Below are 19358 nucleotides of genomic sequence, written 5' to 3' on the forward strand. Positions count from 1 at the left end.
GCCCTAAAGTTAATATAACTTCAGTCCCAGTAATAAACTATGCGTGAATCTCATGGCTATACTGTTACTGCATTCACTTTCATTGCATCTTCTTCAAGACGGTTTATACTATATATACAGTATATGGAAGCATGAACCAGATCAGAGGATTTGGGGGGTATTGCGTTATAGTGTTTTAAACACTGATTTGTCAAGCTTTTCGCTACAAAAAGGGAACAAGGAAAAGCATGGTTTAAGTGATGTTGGCTAAACCTAGGGTGTTTTAAGGCCCCATAATGTTAATAAATGTATTGTGCCATTGCGTTTATAATGTAAATTGCTTCTTGCATAATCTGCCCTGTTTGTAAGGTTAAACCCAGGTTGGTCTAGCCAGGTTGCTTTGTTAACAAACCAGACCGTGAAGACATAGTCTGTGGTCTAAATGTTCATACATGTAACACGTGGTACTTTGTATGATTTAGATTTAAGAGCTATTTGAATGGGGCCAATGAATAAGCATTAAACCAGTTATCTATGTAGGATGGTTTTGCATAATCTACACCACTGCATCAAAATACTAACCAGCAAGAAGCACAATTATATTCAAATGATATTCCATAAATACTGGACCTAACCAGTATTTTATTTTTTAGCATTTTTTTTTTCACACAACCTTTTGTACCCCCCGGATGCCCCCCCCCCAGAAAAATAGATAGAATAACAACCCAATGATCCTGCTAATCCCACATTCTTTTTTTAATGTACTTTTGTATAGGAGGAAGGAGCCGTGGCAGAAGAGGAAATTGGTGGTGAGTTTCTTTGTATGTTTTTACAAGTTTGGCTTCAGGGTGCAGAGGGTAAATGGGAGCAATTACTTAGTGTGTTATATATTTTTGAATAACAAGGTCAAGACATTAATAATGTTGTTATAATATTACGTCATATTTAAAGATGGTGGCAAAGGTGTTAATGTGAGTGAGTTAAGATGTTCTGCTGCAGTGTAACCGCCTGTACTCAAAAGTGATACCTGTCCAGATGACAAGCCTCTATGCCTCTTGACTCCGCTGTGCTCTCCTTTCAGTCACCCCCCGCTGTGATGTATTGAAGAGCTGTCTCATGCACATCCCTCACGCACCCCAGTGTATCAGCCGAGTGGAGCAGCTGATGCAGGAGAACAACATCACTCCTCCTACACTGCCCCAGATGCCCCAGATGCCCACCTCCCTGTCTCAGCTACAGCAAACGATAACCAAGCAGTTTCCTGTGACGCAGCAGTTCTGTGAGCTCCCACAGCAGTTTTCCCAGCGTCTCTCTCAGGGACTCCCCCAGGGACTACCCCAGCAGTTCTCCCAACAGGTCTCTCAGCTCACCCAAAGGTTCTCAAACCTGCCTCAGCAGTTACCGCATCTATCACAGCAGTTCCCCACTGCGCCGCCACAGCTGTCAAGTATATCCCAGAAATTATCCAATTTGCCCCAGCAATTATCCAGCCTGCCGGAGCAGGCCTCTTCCATGTCACAACGTGCCCAGCAGTACTACTCAAACGTGGCCAACCGCCTCAACAGCCTTAAGCCCCAGTAGGATGCCTAAACAACAGCAACAGCAGCAGACGAGAGATATGGAGTTGGACAGCCTTGTTCGTCAGTCACCCCTCCAACAGCCACGCACCCCCTCCCCCTTGTCCCCCAGCAGTGCCCTTGAGCTGCCCAACATCCCCTCCTACCACCGCTTACCCCCCATCGCCCTCCCCAGGCAGCTATCCGGACTCTCCAACCCTGGGTTCCATATTGAGGATGACCTTCCCCCCGCACGGCACTCAGGTGGATTAAACGCTCTTTACTGTGCTGTCCTTTAGTCTTCTTCAGCTGTTGAGTCATTTACATTGGTTGGTATGTTTTTGTAGGTATCTCAGGCCAGTATCCAAGTAACAGAATGATCCTCTTGTTACCCCTAGGGAGCTCCAGGCTTAGTTTGCACCCCGCTGTCAATGTTGAAGATGTAGATTCAGATGGAGAGCTAGGCAAGAAATCTCACAAAACACCCCAAGTTATCAATTACCAGGGCCCAAACCTGAAAACACTGACAGTGCCTGGAGTCCCCAAACCTAACCGCTCAAGGTAAGCTTCCTCTCTCCCTTGTACGATGCTTTAGACACAAGCGTTTGCTTAATGACTAAATGTAAATGTAAATGTATGGGCATGTCCATGTTCAACAGAATTAGAGTCCAGGCCTATCCATAACTGCCATGCATTTACTCCAACTGAATTCTTATGTGAAATCATGTTCTGCTTATCATTTGCTTTCCTTATCACAGATGAGATGGCAAAAATCTATTGCCCTATGATTGTGGTGCTGAAAGATTATTTGGGTCTGTCTTTGCTCGATCAGTTTAGGTTTAGGTTTTTAAAATTGTTGTTTTGACTACTGCAATTTAGTTTTATGTTTTAGTATTATTCCTTCACATTAATGTTATTTTTCTCAGTTTCTGATTATTCTCTTTCCCTCCTCTAAACCTCACATGACATCCTTCCATATTACCATTCACATAAACGCACCCGCACTTTACTTTTGTAGGAAGCAGCAGAATATCTGGAACAAAATGTAAGACCTTTTCCTGTTGGTCAAAATTCATCAGTCCATTAATCCTCCACCATATTTCAATGTATTTTCATGAAACTTAATTTCAACCTTTATGAAAGTTTCATTGTGTGCTCATACTGTCCTCCTGGGATGTAGCAGCTAGCTGACAGTGGAAGGGACAGACTATGGAAGGTGTAAGGTGGTGGGTGGGTTGAAGGCTGCTTATAATTGTGGACCAACCTGCTGAGTGGGATATCACCGTTTTGAAATAAAACTTGCCCACTGAAACCTACCCTGTGGACAAAGCTTGTTCAGAGTTAAATAGTTGAAGTAAAGTTTGAAAAAGGTCTGTATGCTTACTCTAAAATCCTTTTGCTCTTATAAATGGTCAAAAAGAGTTGCTTTAGCTTTAACATGTAACTTAACCAAAAGTAACGTTACCTTTGAGATGGTCAGATGATTGCCTTATCTTGTCATCATGATACAACAATCAGCCACATTTAGGTAGGTAGGCTGCTGATTTCAGTTACTATTGGCAAGGTCCCTGGATTACTTCTTCATAGGGTAATATTTCTTACATAACCCAATTTCCGCAGTTTGATGTTAATTTTCCTGTGAAGCTAGTAAACCACAGACAACAGAAGTACATTTCTTTGAAACATAGGGTATCCCCCCCCCCCCCCCCCCCCCCCCACTGTCAACTTTCTGTTGTCCTGCATGAATGGTTGTGCGTGTTTGTTGTTTATCAACTGATAACTAACCATAACTAACCTGACTCAATGTAAGATGATGTGCTGATACCCTGCTCTCTTTCTCATTAAGAAAAAAGCTCTACTCTCAAGACAACGCAGATGAGGATGAGAGAGAGACTGCAGTCCATGCATGGCCCAGCCGCAGCAGCCAGAGCAGCCTCCTCAGTGTGGATGAAGGGTTAGTGACTGTTACTATGGCAACTCACCATTGTTCTACTCAAGTAAAAGGCCTCCATAAAATAATGGTTATAACCTTTCCCCCCTCAGGTTAAAAGAACGCCCAGCCTCCTCTGCTAGCCAGACCAGCGCTATTGTCAATGATCGCTTGCAGGAGTTAGTGAAGCTGTTTAAAGAGAGAACAGAACGAGCTAAGGAGAAGCTCATTGATCCAGATGAGTCAGATGATGAAGACACGCCTCCTGCTAGTGAGTTTGACCAGAAGAGGCCAACTAAATCTATGATGAGCGAGCGCGTATGACTTGGTAACACTGAGCAAAACATGTCTTGTTATTTTCTATCCTTTGGAACATGGATTACATTTTTTATAATAAAGTGTTACAAGTCATTTTCACAAGCAATATACTGTATGGACCCTCGACTACTGAAATCATCCACACACAATCTGTGCCAAAACTAAGCAGATTTTTAAAAGTCTCAACTTTTAGTGTGATGCTCAGGACTGTGTGTGTGTGTGGGTCCTTTAGCCCCTGCTAAAGCTGCTGCTGCGCCTCCTGCAGACCAGAGGGTGGACGAGGTCCCCCCACCCCCGCCACCAACACAGGGGGAGGAGCAAGAACCCACTCCACTCTGTTGCCAAGGCAGGCTGGGATCTTGCCTAAGAAGAATGCTGCAGTACCGATTCCCCGCCAGCATTGACCCCTTCACAAGTGAGTGTGGAAGAGCAGTGCTGGCCAGGCTCTCTGCTCAAACCTTCGTGTTCAAAGCCTGCAATATTTACTTTTTTGTGCTAAAATACCCATTTATAGGGTTTATATATTAAATCTTCCTCTTAGTCTTTTTCCTTCTTCATTATCCGTACAATAGGGCCTCAAAAGAAGATTGGGTAATAGTTTATATCAAGGTTCCACTCAGTAACTATAGTTAATGTGTTGATCAATACAAAACTTTAGTACAAATAAACGGTTTTAAAACTTGAATGCATGCTGAACCTGCATTAGTTACATACAACTAGCAGGAGAACAAGAACACAGCCAAGCATTCTAGTCCCTTATTTATAAGATTTGGCAAAGTTAGCAGTTACTACTAGTTAGGCGGTTAGCTGCCTAAAGGCCTCACTATGCTTCTGCATTCTTCTCAGACCTTCTCCGCCCCCGAAAAATAAATGGGCGGGTGGTCGAATTCAGAAGGATTTGATCGTACTTACAGGCCATATACACTTCTACAACGGCTGTGGGTGCTGAAAGTAATTTTATCGCGGCAATAATAATTATAAGGACGGCAACAGCGCTTTAAAACGACGTTTTACCTTATTCAAAGGTGAAAGATTAAATGCAAGAGAATCGCCAGGTGTAGGCTACCTTCTCATTATGTGTGTGTGTTGTCAGTGTTTGTAATACAATGGTGTTGGCTGTAAATAAACTCCACTTCGCGTTTTTGACAATAAAATAAATCCCATTTAGGATAACAGCCTTTTTCCTATGTGCGGGAGTTTGTTTAACAGTTTATGTGCGCATGAAGCCCATGAGGCTTTGCTCCGACCATTCTACATTAAGAAACACATTAAATCACTGGCCAATTTATATTTGTGGTCTTGAAAGTTATGTAACGTCTGAATAAAAAGAAATAGATCAAGATAGATCAAGATAGGAGGCTAAACAAAAATCAGTAGGCTGGATTAATGAAAGTGAGTTCGCCCCACCGTGAGTGAGATATAGAGAGACAACAAGTGTTATATATAGTGGTTGGAATCGGCTAGGTTCAGCTGTTGGAGAACTTGGCGATTATTTTCTTTTATGAGAGACATTGACTCCGTGGGTGATGATGTCGTTGGGAAATAATGTCGTTAGTGAACCAATCACAGCCAAAGGGGTATCCGACCCTCTCCGACTCTTTAAGAAAAGTTAGAAAAAAGCGTTCCTCTCCGACCAGCTCTCCGACGAGGGCTCTCTGAGGGCTCGGATGGGCGTCAACACCTGGGTGAAGGTGTAACCAAGGCGTGCCAAGGCGTGCCAAAGTGTCCCTCTACGACCGAATCGGAGAGGATCGGAGAAGTAAAAAAAGGCCTTAACAGTTTTACTCCTTTTCTTTCCATAGATCTTGTATACGTCCTGTGGCTGCTCTTTGTTACCTTGGCGTGGAACTGGAATGTGTGGCTGATCCCGGTGCGTTGGGCTTTCCCCTACCAGACACCAGGCAACCTCTACTTGTGGCTGCTCACAGACTACCTGTGTGACACCATTTACATCCTGGATATCTTAGTCTTTCAGCCCCGGCTACAGTTTGTGCGTGGTGGGGACATTGTGGTAAGAGAAAACTTTGGGGAACCCTAGTTATATAGAATCAAAACATACTGTATGTCCTACCATACAAAGAATGTGTGCTGATAATATACATTATTAACACAGAATATGTATACTATTAGCAATTGAAACAAAAGGTTGGTCTCCTCTTTTTTTCTGCAGTGTGATAAAACAGAAATGCGGAAAAACTACATGAAAACCTTTCGTTTCAAGGTAAAGATCTTACACCATGCTGTGCTATCTTTACCTCTGCTACCTCTGCCTCCTACAATTCCATGATCTCACTGATCTTACACATCACATCAGAGCTTGTACTAATAAAATGTAATAACATCAGTAATACTCTGTATAGATACTAACTGATACTTTGTTACAGATGGATGTCTTTAGTCTTGTGCCCCTTGAGTTATTTTACTTCAGAACCGGTGTCAATCCTCTCTTACGTTTCCCCAGACTACTGAAGGCAAGTCAATCGTTTTATGAACCAACTTTAAAGGAAAAGAAGCACATTCAGCTGTTTCTATCGTCCACAGTATGTGACCTCTCCATCTTCTCCTTCCAGGTCATGTCTTTCTTTGAGTTCAATGAACGTCTAGAGGCTATCTTGACCAAACCTTACTTTTACAGGTGAACAAAGAGTTGAATTACTAATGTAATTCTGCCATGTTGTGTTCATAGAAGACACTATTCTTGCACCTCAAATATGGTGCCATGATATACATGTACATATATGCGTGTATGGATATTGGTGGATCATTGATATTGGTCTTTTGTTGTTTTTTATCCATTTGTTATCTTACATATTTCCAGTCACTGGTGGTCAGTTTCTTGTCTGACCACCAAAACAACTGTAAAATAAAAATAAATTTATTGACTAAAGAAAAAGCAAAAGTTACACTTATTAAGGCCTTGTAAGGGATATGACTTTTGTACTATTTCTATTTTTAGAGTCATTCGTACTACGACATATTTGCTCTACTCCTTGCACTGTAATGCCTGCCTGTTCTACTGGGGTTCTGCTTATGAGGGCCTGGGCTCAACCCAGTGGGTGTATGATGGAAAGGGAAACAGGTGTGTTAACCTTTACAATCAATACCATTCCATGTGATATTTTGATGAAACTATGATTATTATGCTTATGCTAACATATTAACCTTGCCTTTATATCCTTTGTATGTTTCAGCTACATCCGCTGCTATTATTTTGCAGTGAAGACGCTGATCACCATCGGAGGCCTTCCAGACCCCACCACACTGTTTGAGATTGTGTTCCAGCTCATCAACTACTTTGTTGGAGTTTTTGTGTTCTCTATCATGATTGGTCAGGTGGGTCCTGTAATATATTTTTTAGTTTATTTTGAAAATGTATCAGTTAAATTATTATTAAATAGCTTGATCACATTAAATGCAGATTAGTGTCCTGAAAACCACTTTACCAGAACCTATTTACTTTTCAACTGTATTGAAGTTAATTGACTTATTTGCTGATTCACTTTGAAACAATTGCCATGAAGTAGAGATGCCTTTTATGTCAGATTTATTAAGGGAATCAGTACATGACAATGACTTCAATGTATGTTGTTCCATTAGATGAGGGATGTGGTGGGTGCAGCAACAGCAGGAAAAACCTACTACAGATCCTGCATGGACAACACAGTGAAATATATGGCTGCATACCGGATACCCAAAGAGGTGCAGAACCGTGTAAAGACCTGGTATGAGTACACCTGGCAGTCTCAAGGCATGCTCGGTAAGCTACCTCTACTTAAAAGACTTGTATGTATTACATTTACTGTACTAAATCATAAAATGACCATGATATGTCACGAGTATTTAAGGAAACAAGCTAAACTGAAATACTGGCTTCTCCGACAACTTCTACATCGTCACCTCTGCCATGATGTCTCTCGTGTCTCATACAGGCCACTGAATGTCATAGATGTTCACCCCCAATATTATAGAATAATAATAATAATTACAAGTCATTTCCTATCTACTTATAGTGCAGGACACTGCAAACGTACCTACTTATAGTGTATGACTCGTCACTTGTAGTTTAATGTTGATCTCGTCTTGCACTTGTTCATGTAAGTTCAGTGTCCTCAGTCTGGCAACCTGTTTGAGAATTGAGTCTGGGGAGGTGGGGGGGAGGGGGAGGAGGGGGAGAGGGGGAGGAGGGGGAGAGGGGGAGAGGGGGAGAGAGGGAGAGGGGGAGGAGGGGAGAGGGGGAGGAGGGGGAGAGGGGGAGAGGGGGAGGAGGGGGAGGAGGGGGAGAGGGGGAGAGGGGAGACAACGCCTTCAAATGATTTGAATTTGGAATGTGGTACTGATTTTAAACGCTTGGTTTCTGGGCTACATATGGCTCCTTTAAAAGCTTCTTAGTTATCCATCACAGAGGGCATCATTTGAAAGCTTTTAACATTTTCTTCCATTGCTTCCTTCCATTCAGATGAACAAGAGCTCCTAGTGCAGCTACCTGACAAGATGCGACTGGATATTGCAGTAGACGTAAACTACTCCATTGTCAGTAAAGTTGCACTCTTCCAGGTGAGACTAATTACAATTACCTTTGTATGTACTTTATTTTTAAATCATGCCTTCCATTGATGATGTACCTTGATTCTGAATGTTTTTTTTATTGGGTTTTGTCTCCGTCTTAGGGTTGTGATCGCCAGATGATCTTTGACATGCTGAAGAGCCTCAGATCTGTTGTCTACCTGCCGGGGGACTATGTCTGTAAAAAGGTACAGATCTCAAGTCAGATGCAGAACCTCTGTGAGTTGTCTATCATCTGTTCCGTTACATGCCTTTTCTTGTCCTGTAGGGAGAAGTGGGTCGAGAGATGTACATCATCAAAGCTGGAGAGGTGCAGGTGGTTGGTGGTCCAGACGGGAAGACAGTCTTTGTCACCCTGAAAGCTGGCTCTGTGTTTGGGGAGATCAGGTGAATGTGAGCATGAGTAAGAGAATGTGGTCAAAGCTGATTCACTGTAAACAGGATATTGGTTGTAATATTATTTATTCATACTTCCTCATGTTTGTGAAAAAAGCTTACTGGCCATAGGTGGAGGGAACCGGCGCACAGCTAATGTCATTGCCCATGGCTTTGCCAACCTCTTCATTCTGGACAAAAAGGACCTGAATGAGATTCTAGTGCATTACCCGGAATCTCAGAAGCTGCTTCGGAGAAAAGCCAAGTAAGTGATACAGCAGTTCTATGCTTGGTTACAAATTCATATATACACTAAAGTATACACACTGCAGCCTAACTTACATATATACAATACTGCAAAGATGATGGACCTTACATATATACAATACTGCAAAGATGATGGACCTTACATAATATACAATACTGCAAAGATGATGGACCTTACATATACAATCCTGGAAAGATGATGGACCTTACATACTGTATGTAGCATTACTGCAAAAATGATGGACCTTACGATAATTGTGTGTTGGAGATCCTGGCATGTTGGCATAATTGGATTATGTTTAATTACCTCAGGAAGATGCTGGCAAAGGACAAAAAGCCTGATGCAAAGAAGGAAGACAAAAAAATAAAAGCCCAGGTCATCCCTCCTCGAGCTGAAACACCCAAACTCTTTAAGGCTGCTCTTGAGATGACAGGGAAGTCAGGCCTCAAAGGAGCACTTTCCAAACTGAAAGAGAAAAACAAGTCCAGTGTCTCTCTTCAGGTACCAATGGGTTGATGTACATTCTTTTAAAACAATCTACCCAAGAGTGTTGCTCATATCCTCATACTCATGTCTTCCTCCTGTTTTACAGCCCTCCTTGGCATCAACTCTGCTGTCACCTTCACCCACCCCAGGGCAGCCTCTGGAACCAGAGCTCGATAATCTGTCTCAAAACTCAGGGAGCTCTTCAGTGACTCGCAAAACAAAGGCCTGTCAAAGGGATAATGCTCCCTCTTCCAAGGAGCAAGAAGGTTTGGAAGAAAAGGAGAATAAAGAGAAGTAGGAAAAAGGATGAAATGATTGGACATACCAGGAAATCATTCCTCCTTTGATCCAAATACGCATTCTTCTCCTCTCACCTCCAAAAAGTGGTAATCAACATACAATTTCCTGAGGACTCAACTGTCATGAAATCTTTCTGGATAATGGTGTCCTTCATAAAATAGGGACACTGCTTTATGTCTTTGGGTCTTAACTGTCAAATGATGTCGATTACTTGTAGTGCAATACTTTGTTTAAAACATTGAATTGAATATATGTTAATCAAGCAAAAGAGATTTTTGAGGTGTAAGCATGGTACTGCCATCTCCATATTTTGTATTGGCTGCTGTTGCTGTTGCTGTTGAATAAATGCCTTAACCTGAACCATAAATCTACACTGGCAACATAACACACAACAACTGTGCTCTCCACTCCTCACTTTCTGTCATTTCCCCCTCCCTTTCCACCATCTTAAAGAGGCAGACAGCTCTAGATGCAGATTGTATTGGTGTGTTAGTTGTTAAGGAGAAGGCTGAGACTGACCGTACTCCTTAACATGTTGTCTTGGATACACTTTCATGCATAGTATATGGTGGTGAGGATAAAGCCAGAAAAGGTTATGTAAGAAATGATGAACAATGAGGAGTGGTAGAAACTGTGAAATAGAAAATAATGATACCTCAGTCAATTGCCTTTTATTTTTTTAAATGTATGGAATTTATTTTATTTGCCATTTTTCCCTACAAACTAATTTCAGTACAGGAACATTGTTTTCTTTTACATTAGGCAATGTGATTGGTATGCATAATTGACATTACAGTACATATTTTACATTACAGGTTTACAAATGTATCTTGCAAATACGTATAAAGAGACATTTATACTTATTTGTCTTTTATATTATTATTATTTTGTTATTTTAAGATAAGCAAGGGGTTTCATGGAGATGTGACAAGGTCTGTTGTACGGTTGGCTACTGAATGTGTTTGGTTGTTGTTGGTTGGTTGGTTGTTGTTGTTGTTTTTAGTAGATAACTTCTTTTTGTGAGTCCTCTCTTTGTTTCTTTTGGTATGTTTCTGGCCATGTTTTTCCCCTGGGACCTAATGCTGAATTATTTCACAAATAGTTTCTTATGTGAAACAAGTTCTTTGTGGACTTCTGAGAGTATTACAGTTGACTGCGAAGGATGTCCTCCATCAACTGCACATTAGGCATAGGCCTCCCTGTAGGCTAAATGTGGAATGTGGAAAGCCTAAATAAGCAGTGAGCATAGAACTGGTTGAAAGATTGTTAATCATTAAATCACTGAATTACCTTGCATAAACATCATCACTTAGTAATGTGTCAGTGAGTTGTCAATGAGTTTTATTACATTTATGACAGATAATACCCCTGATTATAATCATCTAGTGTCAGCTGTATGTTTAAATATGATCACAATCTAACTACCTTTCCCTTCAACCATTGCAGCGTTTATTAAATCGCAATGGTGCACATCCAAAATTCATAGCCATGCACTGCCAAGGCAATGACACTAACAACGGGGTTAACTGGTCCAACACTCCAGCCTCATACACTATGGAACTGCATCCAATTCCAGGATGTCTCCTTCTCATAGTCACAGAAGAAAAATAAACATGACGTATGTAAAACGTCATCAAACGACATTCAAAGACACAAACACAGCATCCAAAAACACAATGGAGTAAAAACTAGCGTGATTTTTATTGATCTTTTTACAAAACTACAGTGACTGAAGAGAGGACCGTAGGTTTGTATCAACTAATCCTTTTGGGGTCTTTGTGTGCTATAAAACCTTTTGCAAAAGTTGTACTGACAAAAACCATAATATAGAGCAAACAACACCATAGCAAGTAATGTAACTAACATTAGTGGGTTAGCAAACTGTCTCTAGTTGCTGCTGCGAGGGCTAACATGGAGAGGTCGAGACGGTTTCACACAGCCAGACACCAATACTCATAACTCCCCTGCTACTATAGCCATCACTATATTGTATTCACTATATAGATATTTGCTGAATTTGACATTGTAAGTATATCTGATTAGAATTGCTTACTGCACCTTTAACAGGCTTAGGTAGATTTTTTGTTATCACTTTGAGGAATTTTCCAGGGATTTAACCAGGGAACTTTGCAAATATACACACTGGTTGACATTATGTTAGTATTTCTAGGCAGGGATTTAAGGGTGTAAACACTTTGGGCCAAAGAAAATGCATTTTAGTATGACAGATTATTATGTCCGACATATTACGTATGACAAGATTTTGTCCAACATATAACAAGACGTATCACTTCTTATTTGTCTGGATTAACGTATTCTTCACCATCAAACCCACCTGGGAACATATACACTCGTTGGGCAACACTGTGAGGAATCACAGGCAGGGACACAAGGACTTAAATGGTTTGAGCCACTGAAAATTCACTTCAGTATGACAGAACGTGGCTTCTGAACGTAGTATCAGTAAATGGCCGAACATTTTTCACACTCCATGTACACATAACTTTCACACTATTGTACATATTAGTTGCCATTATATGACAATTGCCAGGTTGGTGCCCAAGGGGTTAAATGCTTTGGGTCACTGAAAGTCCACTTATAAAGGAAAATTACGGTAGGCCTACATCTAAATGTAAAATCACTTTTAACCTGTCTGGCCCAATGTAATCTTCACCTTTAAATTATTATTTCAATTCAATTGACGTTATGTGACGACTTATTGAGCCCGGGGGGCTAAGACAGTGTTGGCAACTGAACACTCACTTCAGTATGACAGAACATGATATCTTGTCACAGGCTGGCACATCTCTTTTTCACTATTAAAGCAACTGGAGACCATTGCTCATGCACAGATTGGTTGACATTACATGTGAACTTACAGGATGGAGTCCAAGGAGTTATCACCTCTTACTTGTCTAACCCAAATTTGTTTTCAACTTGTATTATACGGCTCCTCAGTATGTTGCAAAAAGTTGAAATTGTTGCAGAATGTTATAAATAAATTAATTGCCGCTATTTGTATTTACGACAGTGGTGTAAAAGTGAGCTACACTCCGCGACGTTAGGGGGAGCTCAGTAACAAAAAAAATACCAATACTCGTGGATCTGACAGCTGACTAAGCTGCTAGCTAGCCAGCCAGGCTCAATGTTATTAAATCTAACTAACGTGGTAGTAATTCCCAATGACCCCCCCACAATGATGGCTTTGTTATTGCCAACATGTCTGAAACGTGTGAGACGGGTGTAAAATGAAGTAACGGTAGGGGATTCGAGCACAAACAACACGGTGTGGTTGGATGTGGCTAGGTAACATTCATTTAGGTACCGAGGGACTACGTTAGCTGGCAAACGTTGTCTTTTGCTGAGTGTGGCATATCAACTAACTATCCAACACAACCATCTCACTGTATCTTCATATTACATAGAAATACAAAGAAGCATGGACGCACCAGAATTACCTGTTGAGGTGAGGCCCCTGTAGCTAGGCTACTTTATCACTTACTAGTCAGTTAAATAACGTTAATTCTTTAGCAAATCAACCTACAAACTGTCTTGAGCATACTTGTTGCTACAGTTAAAGCGAAAGGTAGTTAATTCGGCGATACTGCTACTGTATTTCTTTTAGCTGTGACGGTACCCTACTGTGACAAGGAATAGAGTCTCAATAATGGATGGCTGGCATGGCTGCTCACTGTCGCACTCACAACCAAAACATGTCTATGCTCACAACTGTTACATTATAGTTCAGTAGTATGTTGGAACTTCCGGGAATTGATCAGACGTCTGTGCTAAGTGAAATAAAGCTTTGCCCACATATGGGAATCTGGATTAAAGTATTCAATAATAGGAGTATAACAAATACATATCAAATACATTTTCGTATTTCGTAGGTCAGATGTTCAGTCACTCTCATAGTGGTGTGTAGTGCAGCTTTCTCAAACTGGGAGATCATGGCAGTGTCTCTCATGTCATTTTACCAGATATCTAAGAAACCGTAGTGACAAGGGCTCCAGTGACAGCTTATCTCTGTCTCCTGGTCTGTTTGTGTGCTGATCTTACCCCAGATTTAGATTTAGGTCTTGAGTTTAAACCTAGCGTGTTTAAAGTTGGTTTAAAACAAAGTGTTTGAAAACATTGACATTGTCTTCTGAATGTAAACAATTTCTTTCTCTTTTTCGAGTGGAAATACCACAGTTGAAAGGGACCTCAGTTATTTTGGAGAACTGGTTGGGAGTGTTAGACGTGCTTATACTTTTAACCAAAATCCTGAGTTACTGTCCAGCAAGGTTGCATTAGTTAATGTGCATGTATTTTTTAACTTTAAGTAAAACTGTTGAATACGGATGCTGTCACCCTGATCAAAACACTTTCAGCATTAGCCATGAGTTTGTTCTCTTTCCTCAGATAATTACCTACATCTTCAGCCTCCTTCATGTGTCTGACAGAAAAGACGCTTCATTGGTTTGCAGAAGCTGGTATGAAGCAAGCCAAGACTACCAGTTTCAGGTAATTTGAGAGAATGTCCATACGTCGGGTAAATGTAATGTTTATATAATATAAGAGAACTGATATCAATTGGAGACCCTGATCTTTGAGCCATATTGTTCCTAGTCAGTGTTCCAGGTCTTCTGTGGTTTACCCTGTTTACTCTGTAAGATTGCATATAGCACCAGCACTGTGGTGTCATGAAGAATGGCTTGTAGAATAGCCATGGCTACTGGCTTGCTTCGTCTAGACATAACATCTGTCTTACATCTGTCATGTGCCTCCTTATAGAAGAATGTCACTTTTAGGTTGCCAGCCAGCACCTCCTCCTTGGCGGTGATTCAGGGACTTGGTAGACACTCCCGGTGCGGCCTCATCATCAGCCATCTGGATGGGTCGAGTCTGTCCAGAGCTCTCCTGATGGAGGTTGGCATGCACCTAGGTCCCAGGCTGGTGTCTTTGTCTTTACCGGGGAGCAGCATTACGGAGTCCTCCCTTCTTGACCTCCTGCCCCACCTTACAGGCCTGCGCAAGTTGGACCTCCGAGGCTTGGACAGCCTCTTCATGTCAGGAGCTTTCCTGTCTCGAGAAGAACATCGTCACCAGGTAGCAAAAATGAAAACATTGACATTGGACAATATGCCCTTTAAAATAGCTTTTCAAGATAATCAAAGAAAAATAAGAAACTAATCTGTGATTTGCCGCAGTAATGGCAGCGCTAGCACTGCATGGTTAAATGACGATAGTTTTTATTAGCAAGCAAACTAGCTAACAGCCTGCAGAAATGACAAAAACTGTCTGAAATACAGGCATTTATATAAGCTAGCAAGCTTGCTAAATGGTGTTGTCCTGTAATGGGGTTTTAGAGCACAAAACAGAGTGGGTATGACAGGTGTGTTCACCTCTCCTTCACATTATCATACCCCACCAAAGTCAATTTGTGGATGGTAGAAGGACTAGCTATTTACAAAAACATACCTTACTGTAACGGCAAACAGCTTCATAATGCTTTAAGTGTAAGTTGTTTCTATTGACAGTTGTGTCTTATGTACCCTGCATGTACCCTTTCTCTCAGGGTGAAATGTCATGCCTTCTTAAAATCCCAGAGATTGACCTGAGTTTGTTCCCAGAGTCGCTTTCCCCCAAACATGGAGAGAAACTGAATTTGGCCGGTAATTAACACAATGCTGCAGATAATGGATAAAGTTCAGGTTGAAAAATATCACTTTATAAGTATTCTTTAGTGAGGCTTTTTCAGAATACTTACTGAGTATCAGTGGCATAGCCAGAAATGTTAATGTGTGCCTGTGGGATATAAGGTGTGCAAGAACCAAAGCAAAAAGTGTATCTGTGAGAGAGAAAAGAGCATAGTTGCATTTGGTCTGCTAGCTTTGAAAACTGAAAGTCATTTGGGCATCATACACTCCTTGGAAGTACGTTATTTTAGTACTTTAAAAATAAGTATTTTATCTTCTCTCAGGTGCGAAAGGCCTTGGAGGGTCTTGAGGAGTTAAATTTGTCGGACCTGAGGTACCTGTCAGACCTTTCCTTCAATCGGTTAACAGGCTGCACCCCAAGACTGAAGAAGCTGGCTCTCTCTGGCTGCCACATTGCCTTTGAGTTCGACCCGTACCGGGGGTGTCCTGTGGGGCCTGACTGCTCTGCCCTGCTTTCACTGCGAAACCTTCGCCGACTGCTTCAAGAACAGGCCAGCACAGTACGGGCCCTGGACCTGAGCAGAACCTCAATCACCCCTGAGTCGCTGCGCACCGTGGCCCAGGTGCCTGGCCTGGCTCTGGAGGATCTGTGTCTGCGAGGCTGTAAAGAGCTGTCAGACACCGCAGTGGAGGTCCTGTGCCAGCATCAGCCCACCATCAGGAGTCTGGACCTCAGCGCGTGCACAGAACTCACCAGCAGGTCAGTGCAGGCCGTGACCGCCGGCCTGAAGGGGCTGCAGGTTCTGTCTCTGTCACGGGACTGGCGGGTGACTGATAAGGGTCTAGCGGAGCTTGTGAAACTGCCAAGCCTGCGGAGGCTGGACCTCTCAGAGTGCTTGCACGTCAGTGGGGCTGAGATGATTAAGGGCCTCTCCTCTCCGCAGCCCAGGGCAAAGCTGGAGACCCTCAGCCTCAGGAGCTGCACCTACATCAGGGTCAGTCCATCCAGTGTCCCTCTGGGCTTGATGATTGGATAGTCTCTCTCTCTCTCTTAGCCTTTGGAAAACTAACATTTCCCCGGCCTTCCTCTGGTAAAACGTTTACTCCTGACTTCTGGTGCCTTTACAGGACATTTCCATCTTCTCGATGAGTCAGCTACTGGGCTTCAGTTTGAGGGTGCTTGACCTGACTTCCTGTGTGTACCTCACGGATCTGAGTGTGCGTTCCATCGCCACATACATGCCTGGACTGCTGGTGTTGCGGCTCGGCTGGTGCAAGGAGATCACGGACTGGGGGCTCCTTGGAATGGTAGAGCCCACTAAGGAGTGTGAACCCAGCACTGAGAAGGTGAGACAGGAGATCTTACTGCATGACACTGGTACATGTCTATCTGAGAAGCAAAACAAGCATATTGTGTAATTATGTGTAAATGTATTCAATGCAAATGACGGGGGGGTGGGGGGGGGGCGATGAGGGAAATAAATCTCTCTTTTTCTCGGACCCCTTCCCCCACCAGGAGGACAAGGGACCTAGTTTCACGCGCACATTTGGAAACATGGGCTTCTTCCAGCCTCCCAGTCTGCCCTTTCAGGAGAGACCACGGCTGGTGACAGATGAGGACCTGGGGGCCTTTCGGGAACAGATGGGGGCCTCTCTGCTGGCCATCAGGGGGCTCCAGGAGCTTGACCTCTCAGCCTGTTCCAAAATCACAGACCGCAGCATCACTCAGGTAGGCCTTTGGATGTGATGAGGAGGGTCGATGAGCAGCATCTGTCCAGCAGTAAATACTCACACTGCCTTCATTTTCCTGTCCAGGTGGTGCGTTTTCCAGACCTGCAGCGCTTGTCTCTCTCCATGATGCCCGAGATCAGTGATGACAGTCTGGCGTCTTTGGCATTTCACTGCCGGAGCCTCACCAGCCTGGCTCTCAACCACTGTCCTCAGATCAGTGACCAGGGCATTGCCAGAGCTGCGCCACTGCTCCACAGGCTGCAGCACCTGCAACTGGCCTGTTGTGATGCAGTCACAGACCGGTGAGATGAGCCATAGAGCCATTCCATATCAATGTCTCTAAATAGTTTCAGCTCAGCATTCCCAATGTTTAGTTGATCTGATACTTCCCACCCACATGCTGTCCATGGCTTCTCTCTTACTTTAATTCTTTTTTTTTTACTGTGAGATAGACCACTTTGTTCCTTAGGCCTTCAGTATAAACTCTTTTCTAGGTTTCTGATATTTGGTATTGTGTGTGTGTTGCAGATCTCTATCCATCTTGGCCAAGCACTGTAAGAGGCTTCAGACGCTGGACATTTCCATGTGTAAAGACATCACCATAACAAAAGTGGACTTCCTTCAATCACAGCTGCCCTATCTGGAGAATGTGCAGTGTCGCTTTGTGGGCGGAGCAGACTTGACCATAACTCTGTAATGTAAATAAATCACCAAATCTATAAAAACTAATTTAATGTAAGATGCGAAGAGTATTCATAAAAAGGGAACAGAGGTTGTTTAATTTATGTCTTTACATTCCAGGTGGTCATATCCTATATAAATATATATTGCAATGGCAATTTAATTTTAATACACTGTTCCCCTCACAAATGTAAACGTGTAAATGTGTTCTGTTCAATGGAGTGCAGATATCTTGCTTAGGTTTTGGGCAGGTGTGTACATTGGATTGTATTTAATTACTGATGATTATAAAAGTAGTAGTCAGAAGTAGACTGTAAGTGGTAAAATGATATCAAAAGATATTAAATATTCCAATGGCACAATCAAATATTGTATCTGAATTTGCACTTTAATGAAGTTAAACTGCTGTTTTCTTTTATGTAAGAATTGATTTTATTTAAGAGAGTTACAAAATAAATAAGAATGAGAAGAGTACTAAAACCAGCAATGTGTGTTGCCTCCCCTTCATGCCTACTCAAATTTACAGAATAGTACCATTATAGCAAGGCAGAATAGTACCATACCAAGCTAAAATAGTACCATACCAAGCCAAAATAGTACCATACCAAGCCAAGCTGAATCAACTGAACTGATCTTTTCCAAAGTGAGTTTTGGGAGCCATTCCACTCCTAATTTGCATACAGAGCAGAGAGCATGAAAATTCACACGGCAAAACCCAGGCCTGGATTTTCTGCAAACCAGAAATGAAGTAGATGATGACACTTAGACTATGCATTTCTGTATCCTAGTTTCATAGGATTAATGAAATCAGTTTGCAGGTCAATACAAACAATTCACTGAACTGAATTCAGAAAAACAAAGCTCTTAATAAAACACACTCAATCAGTGGAGGTATATGGAGTTCTTGACATTTCCAACAACATCTGACAATTACACCATTACTAAACAATCCTTCCTCTGCAAATGATGCTTAAAAAAAAGGTACAATTTGAACTGAAATTGAATCAATGTAGAAACATAGGTAAAGAAACAATACACGTCACTGTAGATTTAAAGACAGTGTAGCATTAGATGTTAAAGAAATTAGCACGGCAACACAATGGCCCAGGTTCATTTCTATATTAAACAGTGAGAAAGAACAGGTTAGTATTGGTGTAGTGTAAAGAGAAATATTTACAGCTGGACACTTCTAGCATTCCTTGTGGTCAGAGATGGGCAGTATTTCAATTACTTGTATTTGACATACTAGTTAATTTGCTTTTGAGTATTTTGTAATTTGTATTTGATAGGGCTGATAAAAAATCGAATGTAATTTGTAACAAAATAGAGTGGAGTAATTTTGTATTTAAAATACTCAAATTACTTTCTCCAGTGTTGAGGCAGAAGCTGTATCAAAGCTGTATGATGTCCTTGTACGCAATTACGTATGACGGAAGCACGGTGGGGATAGCCCTCCCGGAAGCCATAGAGAATGCAATTAGAGCCCTGTTTTGTGAAAGACACACAGCTGCTGCCTGCAAAAATATATA

The 19358-nt window shown here is 42.0% G+C and overlaps 1 protein-coding gene across 2 annotated transcripts; it reads left to right on the forward strand.

Moving 5' to 3' along the window:
* The first annotated feature begins 12973 nt into the window (after positions 1-12973).
* fbxl9 (F-box and leucine rich repeat protein) lies at positions 12974-17855 on the forward strand. 2 transcript variants are annotated; one of them, XM_080842302.1, is made up of 8 exons: positions 12974-13241; positions 14180-14281; positions 14552-14866; positions 15741-16412; positions 16546-16764; positions 16934-17146; positions 17233-17450; positions 17677-17855. In XM_080842302.1, exons 1-8 carry the CDS (start codon positions 13215-13217, stop codon positions 17843-17845), a joined length of 1935 nt encoding a protein of 644 aa, XP_080698428.1. In that variant the 5' UTR covers positions 12974-13214; the 3' UTR covers positions 17846-17855. The 2 variants fall into 2 exon arrangements, with proteins under 2 accessions (XP_080698428.1, XP_080698427.1); XM_080842301.1 differs by lacking the exon at positions 12974-13241 and having other exon boundaries at positions 13984-14281.
* Positions 17856-19358: the final 1503 nt, after the last annotated feature.

The sequence above is a fragment of the Sprattus sprattus genome (genome assembly GCF_963457725.1).
Source record: "Sprattus sprattus genome assembly, chromosome: 7".
Taxonomy (NCBI): domain Eukaryota; kingdom Metazoa; phylum Chordata; class Actinopteri; order Clupeiformes; family Clupeidae; genus Sprattus; species Sprattus sprattus.